Genomic DNA, 14387 nt, shown 5'->3' on the forward strand with positions numbered 1-14387 from the left:
TTGTGGGACATCTGGTGCCCACATGACGAGACTAATATATTTAGCGCATATCTAACATGTTACATTATAGTTTCTTGGTTTCGAATTTTGGGTCCCATAAAAAAACTAGCTACCCGCCCCGGCTTCGCCCAGGGTTATATTACTTACAATACATAATATAAACCTTTCTCGTGAAAAAATGATTTTTTAAAAACAGTGTTACCTTTTTTAGGGTTCCGTATCTCAAAAGGAAAAACGGAACCCTTATAGGATCACTTTGTTGTCTGTCTGTCTATCTGTCCGTCTGTTTCTTATATTTTTTATTTAACCCTCTATACATATATTTATTATTGACGAGATACAGCTTGCTGACAGACCTATGTCTGTCCATTTATATGGACGGACGGAGGGACGGACGGACAGCAGAGTCTTGGGTAATAGGATCCCGTTGGCATCTTTCGGGACCCTACAGATAGACCCTTTTTTAGCGGTTCAGTAAACCGTTTAAAAAGGGTCTATCCGAGTTGTGACGTCAATTTAAAAAACTCTTAACCAGCGCGCTTTTTTGAGTTAGGGCGTCATTTTCTTTAATAAATATAATTTAAAAAATAGACTAAGTTCGTCCATCTGAACTTAGTCTAAAAAGGATCTTAAGAAATTCCATCCAAGTGAAGTTCGAAGCCGGGGCGTGTCGGGTAGTTAAAGATATTGAAAGATTCCTAACCTGCGTTGAGCATGATGAGCGGAGCGAGCGAGGCGGCGGGCGGCGTGCAGGCGCGCGTGCCACGTGGCGCCCGCCGCACACTCCGCGCCCAGCGACGACACCGCCCACTGCTGCTCTTCCACCTACGCGGGACATTGTTATTACTGACACCATGTCTTATCTCGAAATATATAGAGCGCACTTTGACTTTGCTTAGACTTTTCAAATTAGAAGTTCCAGTTAAAACTTACAGATTTAAGCCAGCGGTATAACTCAGTCTCGTTTTAACAGTGTCGTAAGTCTAAGCAAAGTCCAAGTGCACTCTATAGATCTCAGCATAATATGAACAGGCATCTTATATTTGCCTGCCTACTATGCACCAAGGGTCGGGTGGTGGGGGCTATGGTTTCTTGGTATTTTATCTGATTTATTCGTTTTATTAGTAACCAACCTTAGCAAGTAAATCCTTAACATCTTTATAACTGATAAACATTTGAAATATGAATTTAAAACTAAAATTACTTATCAGTAAGTACTGTAATGACATGTCAGCGAAGCGATCAGAACCGTCACACAGAGCTCGCGTTGAGTGCGCTTCTGCGAGCTGCTGATATTCTAACAATAGTAAGAGACAAGCCCACCTTGGCAAGCAAATCCTTGAAATCTTTTACGATGGGCGTGAGGCGCTGCGCCTTGTCCGTGTAGTAGATGACGGCGAGACGAGCGGAGGCATACCACAGCTCCAGCTCGTTCAGCGTGCTCCTGACGGACGCTTCGCTACACGCTTCGCTGCTGATTTTCTGATAAAAGTTGTGAAAGTGAGAATGTTACTAAAGTTTGCTTACCATAAACCAGCCGCATATTGTCAGAAATAGTCTCCTAGAAAAATTTCTATTGCACTTACCCTGCAAACATCAAAAGCGGAAGTCTGATCTGGACTAGAACAAAATGTGTAATGTGCCATCCGGCGTGTATAAGAATTTGTTTCTATCAGAACTGTTAATATGCGACCGGCCATAATATTCAAACCTATAAGTAATTGGGGAGGAGTGACAACGACAATATAATATTGACGACCACTCTACCTTGTGCTTATAGTTCGTTCGCGTTAAGAATGCAGTGAATCATAATGTTTTCAAATTACAAGGTCAAGTTCACAATGACCAGTTAAAGGCATAGCAAGAAAATTCTTTTATCATTAATACTAACGAGGATACTAGTGATAGTGATTAAAATATTAATGACTTAATTTTGATTTTTAACTTTAACTGTATTGTTAAATTCATTAAACTTAATCTTTAAAAATATAATTTGTTTGAATAGTAATATTACTGTGAATACACCTTTACGCTATAGTTGCACTGATGACTCACTGCATTCTTAACGCGAACGAACTATAGTAGTTTATTTGTTACTAAAGAGAATATTACATTACATACAAGCCATCTTATCACAGCTTAGGCAAAAATATTGCGGCAAATAATACCTATTTTCTGAAAAGATTCAAGATGCGTTTTAAAACTATTCTCTTTCAGGGTAAGTTCCTTGCCATTTTAAACTATAACCAAGCCACCAAGTTAGGTCGAAAGTTCTCATTAATAATAAAAATAACAAAAGCATTTATTCCATAATAAATCATGCATCTCACGGCTCACCTGTAGTGCTTTTATGTTTTTCTTAATATTGAGTGCAACGCTCAATAAATGTTTCAGTTGTAGTGTTTCAGGCTTGACGTACTCCAACTCGACCAGGCCAAACACTTCTCGCCAGTGCTTTTCCGTGAAATCTGACCCACGCAAGTATTTCAATGGTGTTGTAAGATCCTGTTTTGAAAACCGTTAAAAATCAAACAATTTTTTGAACAGGACGATAATCATAAAACTTCAGTTGGTAAGTAAAATTGAATACTTACAGAATACTTATCAAGTTCTTGTTTAATATACAAAGTAATTGATGTATACGGTTCGAGCAGCCCACTCCATTTCATTATGAAATCATCAAGTAAATGCAACTTTTTCTGGAATACTATCCATTCTTGTTCCCCGAGTGTTTGATATTCTACAAAAAATTAAATCTATGAGCAAATACAATACAAAATTTAAAATGCGTTTATTGGGATTCTTACCGTCATTAAATTCTTTGAATGTAGCCCATAAATGAAGAAATTCCGTTTTTAAGCATTCCGCTTCAGTCCACGTCTCGGATGTTTCAAGCTGTATGTTAAACTTGTCACATTCTAACCTGTAATGTTTTCATTACTTTATGAATTCTAATAAATTATATCTATCTAAATTCTATAATTGCTGTTATAAAAGTCCTACACCGAAGCTTTAGGACGTTATTTAGTAGGTTTACAAAATGTGCGATTTATTTACCGTACCGATTGATAGTAGGTACAGAAATACTATGTACATCCATTACTAAATAATAAAAAGCAGTAAGGAACACATTCAATAAAGGATGGCGATTTCAAAACAGTTATTCTATTTGGCGGCCATTTGAAATATAAGTATAAATTGACAAGTAACGAGAACATACATCCGTCCGAAAAAAAAACGTTATTCGCAGCTGTTATGAAGTTTTATTTCAAAAATAATTTCTCACGCAATTAAGCGCTCATATCATAATGCATTGCGGATGATCTTTTAAACTTGATATTATATACTCGCGAGTGACTTCAATGCGGGCCTTAGCGTGACTACAGCGAGAGACTACCCACGTAGCTTTAGGTTCAAGTTTACGTAATTAATTATCACCACTATATCATCTTTCAAATCCAACAAATCCGAAAAACAAAAGATGTACAATAGTACCAACTTGAATAAATGATTTTGACTGACTTTTTGACATCCAAACTTCCGCGTTGCCTCGTTCATACTCACATCAACTCCTGCTTCTCGGATAGAAGCTTGTCGCAATGTTCCGCGGCGTCGAGCACAGAGCGACATCTGTCAACCATCTCCGCATAAGAGGCGTCGTGAGTGTCTTCGAGGCGGGCCTTAGCGTGACTCCAGCGAGACACCCAAGCCTCTGCGTTGCTTTGCAAGTTCTTCCATTCGCCGGTTAGACTTGATTTTACAATTTCAGCCTGTTGATTTAAAGTGTGGATAAATGTTGAAGTATGTGAAATTTTACGTTGGAGCAGATTTTATGTTCGGATGGAGGTGCTCTAGTGCGGGTACTAACAGGACATTGTGGACTGAACACATTATGTTCAACCTTGAGTTCCCAAATAGGGGTATGTGTAAGCTCTGTAAAGAAGATGCGGAAACGCCCCTACACATCACCAGTCAATGTCAGGCACTAATGCATAAACGTAGTCTTCACCTAAGGAAACATATACTGCACCCGTAGGAGGCGAAAATCATTTCGGACAATAAGCTGCTGATGTTCGTGGCGGCAATCAGTATTGAACGAGAACTGTAAAACGGCGGCGACCACAGTAAATCGGCTATGGTCAACGTGATACAGGGTCTGAAGAGCCCTGCATTGCCGCCAAATCAGAAGACGGCGGAACTAAAAAGCAAAAACCATAAAAAGTAGGAACGAATATTCACCTGATGCTCAAACATCTGCTGCTGGCTGAGCATTTGTTCGTGCAGTTTGTGCCACTCGCGGAAAGTGCTGTCGAGAGTAGAATCACCGCCCCACGTGCGCAACAGATGTCCTTTGCGCTTCAGATCTTCCACCATTTTCTCCATCTACAATTTTATTTTTACACATAACAAATAATTTTCAAAAAAAAAAAACCGATTCAAACACTAAAAAGTAAAAAATAATTTAATTTATTACTGAATATATTATGTATACAATATACATACAAGAGTTTATGTAGTTCTATAATAACATTTTTTGGAGCCGGTGCCAATTAGCCGCACCGAACCGTTTAGGTACTCTTCATATTGTTTGTGACTCCACATTGGCACCTCATTGCCCATAACGTAACGTATTGAGGGTATTGGTGACGTAATAACGTTCAAACCCACCAACGAATCAAAATTGAGATTGAAAAAACCGACTGCTAGGTGGTTACTGTGAAATAGCATTTCGCATCGCAAAATAAATATCCAGGATATAATCAAGAATCAGGACGTTCAATTTTATTATTTGACAAATTACCTCAGGCATTTTGGCTCGCAGCGACTGTTGTTTGGCACTGATTTCTGCGAGCTCCTTGGCATTTTTAGGTATAGCTTTATTCTCCAACATTAGCGTGGCATTAGCCATGAAAGAGTCTACAGCGGCAGCATCATCGCGGCAACTGGTTTGCAAGGACGACATGAGACTTGCCCACAGGCTACGCGCTTGGGCTTCGAATTCGCGACGTAATGTTACCGTTCCAACAGTTATCCATTCTATTTTTTCGTCCTCGCTAGAAATAACAATTCAAACAATCTTTTAACAGTTAAATGTTTAAGAGCAGCCTTAAAGTTCAATTCGATAGTAATAATATTTAGAAGCAGGACGTTATAGTTATTACTTCACAAAAATATATACATTTCGCATTATTTTTCTTCCATGGCATTACGTAATAAAAAAATTAATAAAGAGTGCCGGCCCTCTTAAACAAAAAAATATGTGAGAGGCAGCTCAAAATGCAGTAAAATTAGATACAAAGAATATCAATCCATCGAAGTCTTATCCAGATCCAGTGCCAATTTAAACCAGCTTGGTGACTGGCTTCCATCGAGCGTGGTGATCCAAAATGCGTTATCCTGTAAGATGTAACAACAGCTATATAGAATTTGGCAACTTACAACATCATTTTAGCGACAGCCTGGCCGTAAGCCTTGCACGCTTTGAAGTTGAGCTCCCAGTCAGCCGGCTCCTTCAAGTGCTCTGTGCACAGCGCGTCCAGGTCGGCGACGCAGCCCAGCGCTGCACGCTGCGTCCACTTGGCACATGTTCGCTCCACGCCCGACAGCGCCGCTTCCAGTGAAGGAACTGCTTTGTTGCCCAGCCAACTGTGCCTGCGCAATATGTAATACTTCGTCTGTGTGAATTTCATAATTGTGTCCAGAGAGAAATAAAAAATGTCAGAGTAATATGTCTGACTTTCTGCCAAATCGGCAAGATAAATAGATGTACAATAAAAATATATTCATCTATTTATTCAATTATTATACTATTTTTCTTGCCCATTCTTTTTGCTAGGTACCATCTGAGTAGTTTTTTTTTTTTTCAATTTATAGACTAGCGCTTTGCTGCAATCATACCTGCTAGCAAGTGATGAGGCAGCCTAAGATGGATCGCGCTTATTTTATAGCGCGTAGTTATTGTAAAGTTGTAATTTGGAGACACGCTTACTTGTCTATTATAGAAGCGAACACAGAGGACTCATCGGCGATGTTGGCCTGTAATCCCATAAAGTGCGCTGGCAAAGCGACAAGGCGTCGCAGCTGCGTGTAGTGTTGCACGCGGATTTCCTCCAACGGTGGGGACGGGCGGACGGCGCGACCTCTGTATACATAAATAAAAAATGCATTTTTCTACGAGCCTTCACATTAACTGAATTAAATTATTTTTATTTTAAAAGAACTACAAAAATGAGACAAAATAAACAAGATCCACTAGAGTTGATTAGACTAGGCAGTCAGTTTGAATTTTTATTTTTTCTACCTATAGATCCTCATCATACAAGGATATGAGTCAGTGATTCATATCCTTTTCCTCTTTTTGTCCCAACTTATATTAAACCACTATTTATTTTCCAGAAAAAACTAACAGCCCAGGAAACATCAATTTACTTTGTTTAAATAAAAATTTTGACTACATTACTACTGACATTGAAAAATTTGTTCAAAACGTACCGTAAAACCAAATCTACCCTGACGTTCGGGAAGTGCGTGTGCAATGACAGCAACGTTTTGATGTACTGGCACTCCAGAGCCTTGTACAGTTGCAGATCCCAGTGTGATCGCCACATTTCCGTATTTTTGTAACCGTTCGCTTCCACCTTTAATATATTTATTTTCAAAAAATTACATAATTATGGCACAAACGATGATAGCCTAGGTTAAATCTTCATTCGTGGGGGTCAGAAGCTCGATTCTGATCAAGCGCCTTTAACTTTAGGTAAGAATAAGTTATTAGTTACATTAACTTAGTTAGTTTGAAAGAAAAAGTTACCTTTTCAATAATATCCCGTATGTCTTTTATCCCTCTCTTCCATTCTGATTGCTTTGCAAGGAGTTCTGTGTCCATGAAATTTTCTACTATACCACGTATCGCTATATGTTGCCCGGTTAAGTAAACATTCTGTAATATAAACAAGAATGTTTGCATGCATTTTATATGCATTTTCAAAACAATTCTTATTATTAACCTCTAATATCTTATGTATCTCTTGGACGTGCTCTTTTATCCAACATAGTATATAAAATTCAAACGAATGGTTTAATTCCTCAGCAATTTCTCATGTTTTGAACAAACAACATTGAAATAAGAAAAGACACTGAACTCAAGAATCATATCAATATGGTATCCACTATCCATATTGAACGTAGTTCATTTAAATTGCTTCATTAAGGGCTTCAATGAAGAAACATTCTTTTATAAATATGAATCCTCCAAATAGTACTAAGGTATGATCGCCAAGTAATTCGATGGGTCGGTATATCCGGCAAATTGTTCGTCGTTACGCCAGTAAAACGGTCGATGGTTGGTAACCAATACCGAGAGCTCAAGCGCTGTCAATACAATGGGTTGAATGGACAATATGATACCCAAGGCTCGCCTGGGTTATTATCCAAAGAGGCCACCTTAAAATGGGGGTTAACTTATAATCGCCAAGGATATTTTACCTGTCCCTCTAGTTTGAGCACCATCTGCTTCAACTGGTCGGTATAGCTGGCCAGTTGTTCCTCGTTACGCCAGTACAGCGGTTGGTGATCGCTAACAAGAGATGAGAGCTCGAGCGCCGTTTGTAGCATCATGGGCCGGGTGGAAGGGACCATACGCTCGCCCAGTGTGTTGTGGAAAGAGGCTACCTTCAAAGTTTATACAAGTTTATATTATTACAATCGGTTATCCTCTCGGATAACCTCTACGCGTTGAAAATTTTAACCTAAAAAACTAATGGCAAAATAAATAATTTAATTAGAGCCTGATTGATATCACAACATTTAATTAGCCAGTTCACGATCTAAACACCGAAAATATGCAATACTGCTCCGAATCTCAGATGGAGACGGAACTAAAAGCCTCCAACACACCCATATTTACGAGTACTTTATCGTTCTTTATCGTTGGCCTCCTAGCAACAGACCGTATGACATCAAATGAGCCAAATATCGATTTTATTAAACTACCTTTCATCAGATAAATTAACAATTTTATATCATTTTTGACAATTTAAATCAATTTTTAAAAATAATCTTGCAATCTATACCTGATGTAAAGCTCTTGCATGCTTGAGCGGCGCAGTGAGCGCTTGCAAGGCGGCAGTGGTGGCCGGATTCGGAGCTGGAAGCCCTAAAGCCGCTAACACACGCGCCTCCGCCTCCGCGCGCACCAGCCGCGGGTCATAGTTCACCACCATTAGCCGGTCGCTGCTCGAAAACTCAACCACTGGCTTCGTCTCAGATATTTGAGTCGAGTGTTTTACCTGTGCCTAAAAATACGACTTCTACAATCAAAAAATCAAAGCCAAAATCAAAATGTTTTTAATCAATTAAACTTTTACAAGTACTTTTGAATCGTCAAATGCATCTACCAACTGGTTCGAAATGCCTTTACCACCGAGAAGAACCAACAAAAAACTCGGCGACTTGCTCTATTCAAAGATTTGATATAGATTATAATGCATCCGCATGTCAAAATTAAAACCAACAAGTTTATCTTTTCGTTTCAAGATCAATAAAAAGTTTTTATACTTTTAACATAAAAACACAAACATAATATGACTGGCATAGTAGTTATAATAATTCTAAATACCTGTAAATCTCTAGACCACTCTTCGTGTAACTGTGTGTACATAGTTTTGAGGTCTTTGAGAACTTGCACAGACAGCTGTAAAACTTCCGCGCTATTCTCGAATTCTGTCAGATAGTTTTCAGTACAATTCTTTATTTCCTTTACCTAAAATCACACACAAGCTTCATGTTAACGGTTAACCTAAAACCCATATTAAACACTATTATATAAAGAGGTAAAGTTTGTAAGTATGTTTGTAGGGGGGGTAATCTCGGAAACTACTGAACCGATTTTGAAAATTCTTGCACCAGTAGAAGGCTACATTACTCCTGAGTTAGATAGACTTTTTTTTATTTTCAATCAAAAAAGTTAGAGATCCCTACGAAAATAGTAATAAGCTACCCGTGCGATGCCGGGGCTCGTCGCTAGTAGGTATATAAAAAGAAAACTAACTGACTGACTGATCTATCAACACACAATTTAAACTATTGGATGGATCGGGCTGTAATTTGGCATGCAGATAACTATTATGACGTAGACATCCACTAAGAACAGATTTATAAACTAACGGGATAAACTAGGCGTTTGAAGAACGTCACGTAGACTGACCATCAGAAGGAGTACAATAAAGTAGATACTACTTTGAGTAAGTTGATAAATGATTTGAGTTTGAGTTTAAGATTAAAATCTATAAAACGCACTTTGAATTTGCTTAGACCTAGTTTCAGTTAAAACGAGACAGTTTCATGTCAGCCGTATAATGTTGTCTCATTTTAACAGTGTCTTAAATCTGAGCGCTGAAAATGCGCGCTATAGATCACAGCTTGAGAGGTGATGTTACTAACTTTAGCTTCCATCTGCTTGGCCCACTGTACTTGTTGCACCAGCGGCGACATCTCCGCCGGCTGGGACATCTGCACGTCTATCTCGTCCATGTCCAATTGCGCAGGGATAGCTTTGAGCATAGAAAGGAGCGAGCTCACGAATATCTCTAGCTCGTTGCTCAGAGCTTCTTTCACGATTGGTCTGTTTATTAACGTTTTGTACCTCATGAATTCATACAGCATCTGAAAAATTATGCCAAGCGCTCTAATGCCTGGGTGACACAAGGTTGATTTTCAAGACTGAACTAGCTTTACTTTTGGGCTGATTGAATCTTGCTATCCTAGTTTGAAATACGTTACAGACACCATTAACCACAATCTGAGCTGTACTTGCCCTCTGGGTCTGATTCGAATTCGAGCTGCCATTCGGCCGGTAGTATTAGCAACATCCATTGAAATGGATGCAATGTAAAACTGGCATTCGATCCAAGTTTTCTGAATTTCTGCATTCAGATTGGATGCAGTGCATGAAGAGTTTAAACAACTTCACAAACTGATGGTACAAAGTACCTGTCTCAGATTGTGGTACAGCACAACCCTTTTCCTAGCCTTCGGCAACCTGGGCGGTCTACTCGGCTTCTGGAGCGAGCTTGGATGGCTGGAGTGAAGACTTTGACGGGGAGGGGCAACGCACGCACAACAGACGGAAACGTTTAAGTGCGGAAACCAGCCCAGAGAGAAGAAAGAAAGTAGAACCCTTTTCCTGCTGAAAGCTATAAATTATATTCAATTATTTAGCAATAAATAACGGTAGGTACTAATTACCTGTTTTGTTGATGTGCTATGCATTCGTGGCCTTAATTTTTCAGCAATTTTAGCCTCCGCAGGTCTCAAGTTTGCAGAGAATCCGGCGACAGCATTGTCCCAAATTTGATTTGGGCCATTGTATATCCATACATTGATATCTAATATGAACAAATAAAATCATTTTTTCGTACAGTACGTTTTTTAGTATGTACTTATACAAAATTGACTTGATAACTTATTGATAGATCACTTTTTAAGGTGCACTATTGAGCCGAGCGAAAGCTCGACTCAAAAGTTAGACTCGTTAGTTACTCGTAGATCTTGTAGACTGGCATGCTGGAACTTAGGCTACATCATCACTTACTATTTGGTGCGAATACAGTCAAGGGCATGCCCAGATCGTTAAAAACGCATATACCCGGGTTTTTCATGATGTAAGTATACAAAATATTCATGAGATCAACTACTGACTAATAATAAACTTACTTTTAAACGGTTCAAATAATTGATCAGTGTTTAACTCCGCACTCTCGCTTTTTGTTAGCAGTTTGCTCAACTGATTGTAAGTGGACCTTATGTTATGTATCTAAAATTAATAATACATAGGTAAGTAAACTTTTATATATAAGCCTAAATTTGGGTAGCATAAATAAAGGTTTTGTCAGATGGAAGACTTCGGTCTTATCTAGTGTTCACCCTATCGGAGAAGCCGTGCCACCAAGCGATTTAGCGTTCCCGTACAACCCTACATAAACGTATGTACCCCATAGAAATCGGTTGGGGAATAAGGATATGGATTTAATGAAATTGTCCTGCCCCTTCCAAGTTAGCCTGCTTTCATCTTATACCTACTACTTATCTTCATTTACCTTTTGTTCGCTTGGTTTTAAAGTGAACTATTATTGTATTAATAAGAAATACCTCTTTGAGTCTTGCTTGAAAATTATTACAAAATATCGGCACATATGGTTTTCCTTTCCAAGCGTGAAGAGCATAGTTAGGCCAATAAGTGAAAGTGAGTGATTTGCAAGCACTAATCCAAGTTTGTACTGCATTGAGTGCTTCTGATAGTAAGACTACAATTTCACTGTCTTTCATTCCGTTGTAGACTGTCCATATGTCCACATTTAAAGCTGCTTTTTGTAATACTGAGCATATAACATGTCCTGTAAAGTTATATTTAGGTTAAAGTCAGAATTCTTATTCTTCTCTCTTTATACTGTTATCCTATTAGAATTTTAATACAGTTTTTATCAACATTTAAAACATTGAATTAGGAATATGTATGTAATATACACTCCCCTTAGCTGAAAGACTAATAGGTATGTGCACTTTTTATTGTTAAAAAAGGAAGGAAAACGAATTGGACATATTTTCTGAAAAACGTTCCAATTCACAATAAGTTCACAATCAAGTCAATATTGAAATATTGAGAGAAGGTGAGCGATTGCGGTAAAATGACATAACGCATCGCGAATCAAAAGAATGTCCAGCATAGAGATAAAATTAACATTGGTCCATGATATCCAGAATATTTAAAAAAGAATTGATATCTGAATTAGCACCATTCTGTGTTCCATCCTTGAAATTCTCCTAAAAATATATACTTCTAAAAGTAAAATCAAAAGATATTTACCAATGATATCAAACACATGTACCATTCTATCTTGTGAATAAGGGAATGCTGTGTATCTCCAAATGTCATCTAATATGCCTGCTATGTTCTCAACTGAATCTCTTACTTCTTGCATAGGGCTGGATTGTAGAGATCTAAAACAATATCAATTAACATGCAATACCACTTCAATACAAATGTTCAAAAATTGCGAAAACTTGCTATTATGGAACAGATTATTATTATCCATAAATATTATAAATGTAAAAGTACATCTATCTCTCTGCTCTGTCTGCTAACTTTTCATGGCTCAGATGTTTCATCTATTTGGATGAATAAAAATTGTATCTTTACTCCTTTACTCTTGAGTAAACTAACTAAAGTTTAAAATTATCAGCTGTCTAAATAGGGCTTATCAAAAACAGCAATCTGTTCCCAGGCAACCTTAGAGATTATTTTAAAAACACTATCTTGCACTAGCACGTTCATTTTGTATTTGGAAATTTAAATATTCAGGTTAAACAAACCTAATTTCTTCACAAATATCTTCAAATAGAACACAAAATGCTGATGCTGCTTCTCTTTCTTTTTTACTAGCGTCTCTTTTCTGACCCAATGTTTGCCAGTATTCCACTTCATCCTCTACAGATAATATTACTGAAATAAATCCATCTTGTGGTTTAACAACATATATATAGTAAATACTAAGCTGTGATAGCCTAGTGGTTGACATCAGCCTCCTAATCGAATATTGAGGGTTTGACCTCAGGCATGCACCTCTAACTTTTCAAAGTTATGTACGTTTTAATTAATTAAATATCACTTGCTTGAACGATGAAGGAAAACATCGCAAAGAAACCTGCACACTGGAGAGTTAGTCTTCAAAATTCAATAACTTGTGAATGAAACAGTTTTTATTGATTCTAATTGAGTGACTTATGCAATTTTTGAAATGAACGATTCAACTGTGGTATGTACCCTTCATTTACATTATCATAAGTACTTACATCTTATAAAAAAAACTTTTTTTTAATTGAAATTATTAATCATTAATTATTTGCATTTCTTTTTACTTACCTTTAATATTCTCATCGCCTTTTCCATGAGCAATGACTCTTAAGTTGGTTTGCAAGTCTAATAGATTTTTCTGAAGTTTATTAGAATACAAATCACCTCCCTAAAATATTGATAAAATTTATAGGTTTCCTAAGTAATCAACACTGTAAATAGGTAACAACCTACTGAAAAAAATATATGTGCCATTATATTAAATAATAATTTGTTATTTACTATATACATACTGAGGTAAGCAAAGGACTAAAGATTTGTCTTAGTATTTGGTACAAAGATTCTGCTGCACCAGCACTCATAGTTATGATATTTATATTATTTAGGGCATCTTCCCCGATCAGAGCTTCATGGGATGTTTTATAGAAGATTATACATTTCTTTGCATCTCCTTGTATCTGTAATTATAATTTAATCACTTGATATTAGGTATGCTATAATTTTTATAGTAATTAGATGAGGCTAGCTTTAAGTTTTATTGTAATATTTTCATTAAAAAATTGGCAATAAAAAAAAAAAAGGTATGCTAAATGTTTTTAAGGAACAATAACATTAAAAAATACTCACTGTTGTCAAGAAAGTTATCTTATCATCAACACCAATGTACGTTTGAAGTACAAGAGTTTCGGTATTGTGAATAAAATCCACCAAAATATCTTCATTAATTCCTTCTACTTTTAACGGTGGCAGATTGTAGAATTTTTCTGAAATAGTTATCTATAATGTTAGGTAATTTAGGTTTTAAATTATATTTACAATCATTTTTAATTCGTTCGTACTTCGTAGCAGTTCGTAGTTTTTGTCAGGATGTAGGTAGGTACCTATATTATTTTGTATTTATAGTAAGTATAATTATTTACCTGTTGCACTTAAAATGAATTCTCGAATTGTAGTCATTTCGTTACTAAAATCAAAATTACAAGTTCGAAACAAGTTTGAAATCACAAATAAATTGAAAATCATCGATCATCCTTCGAAGACAATTTCTTGTTTTGAAATTCAGCATTAGGTGTTGTCATAGCAACCGCAGCCAAAGAGCACAGACCAATAACATATGGGATAGCCAAAGAGTATGTAATCAGTAATCACCATGTAATCACTAACCGCAGCGGCCAATGGCCATAAAGTATAGAAATCAATCCATCAGCGTTGTCAGAGATCCTACAGATTGAAGTTTCTTTCCAGAGCATATTGGTATGGAAAAGAAGAAAAAGAAATGACTTCACAGCGCTCTATTCTAGTTCTCACGCGCCAATTTAAATATATGTGTCAAATAAATGTCATGTCAAAAGTGCGATGGACTTCGTCTGTGTTGGTGTTAGCTGGCGGGCGTGCTCTGCCTTTTTGGAGAGTTTTTTTTTTTGTTAAAACTGACTGGAAAGCGCTCTAAGGGGGTGCCGTGCGTATGTCGACGAGCGCTGGCACAGACGGGGTCCATACTTGTATAGTTTAACTAACTTGTTACAAATAACTACTT

The 14387-nt window shown here is 37.2% G+C and overlaps 1 protein-coding gene across 2 annotated transcripts in view; it reads right to left on the reverse strand.

The window, feature by feature from the left end:
• LOC123866132 (cytoplasmic dynein 2 heavy chain 1) overlaps positions 1 to 13950 on the reverse strand; it is a 66047-nt gene extending 52097 nt beyond the window's left edge. For both annotated transcript variants that reach the window (XR_006796140.1, XM_045907490.1), the window contains exons 1-25: positions 13771 to 13950; positions 13478 to 13614; positions 13144 to 13308; positions 12920 to 13019; positions 12370 to 12499; positions 11864 to 11997; positions 11149 to 11393; positions 10714 to 10813; positions 10246 to 10385; positions 9442 to 9663; positions 8618 to 8761; positions 8073 to 8294; positions 7486 to 7671; positions 6812 to 6940; positions 6493 to 6638; positions 5990 to 6142; positions 5440 to 5652; positions 4802 to 5054; positions 4240 to 4383; positions 3565 to 3770; positions 2808 to 2923; positions 2595 to 2740; positions 2338 to 2505; positions 1324 to 1482; positions 704 to 825 (exon numbers count right to left, since the gene is read on the reverse strand). Coding sequence is in view for 1 of the 2 variants with exons in the window: in XM_045907490.1 (XP_045763446.1) it covers positions 704 to 825; positions 1324 to 1482; positions 2338 to 2505; positions 2595 to 2740; positions 2808 to 2923; positions 3565 to 3770; positions 4240 to 4383; positions 4802 to 5054; positions 5440 to 5652; positions 5990 to 6142; positions 6493 to 6638; positions 6812 to 6940; positions 7486 to 7671; positions 8073 to 8294; positions 8618 to 8761; positions 9442 to 9663; positions 10246 to 10385; positions 10714 to 10813; positions 11149 to 11393; positions 11864 to 11997; positions 12370 to 12499; positions 12920 to 13019; positions 13144 to 13308; positions 13478 to 13614; positions 13771 to 13873 (3983 nt within the window). In the remaining variant the exon portion in view is untranslated. The remainder of the gene's footprint in view (positions 1 to 703; positions 826 to 1323; positions 1483 to 2337; positions 2506 to 2594; positions 2741 to 2807; positions 2924 to 3564; positions 3771 to 4239; positions 4384 to 4801; positions 5055 to 5439; positions 5653 to 5989; positions 6143 to 6492; positions 6639 to 6811; positions 6941 to 7485; positions 7672 to 8072; positions 8295 to 8617; positions 8762 to 9441; positions 9664 to 10245; positions 10386 to 10713; positions 10814 to 11148; positions 11394 to 11863; positions 11998 to 12369; positions 12500 to 12919; positions 13020 to 13143; positions 13309 to 13477; positions 13615 to 13770) is intronic.
• Between the last annotated feature and the right edge of the window lie 437 nt (positions 13951 to 14387).

Source organism: Maniola jurtina, chromosome 6 (genome assembly GCF_905333055.1).
Source record: "Maniola jurtina chromosome 6, ilManJurt1.1, whole genome shotgun sequence".
Taxonomy (NCBI): Eukaryota; Metazoa; Arthropoda; class Insecta; order Lepidoptera; family Nymphalidae; genus Maniola; species Maniola jurtina.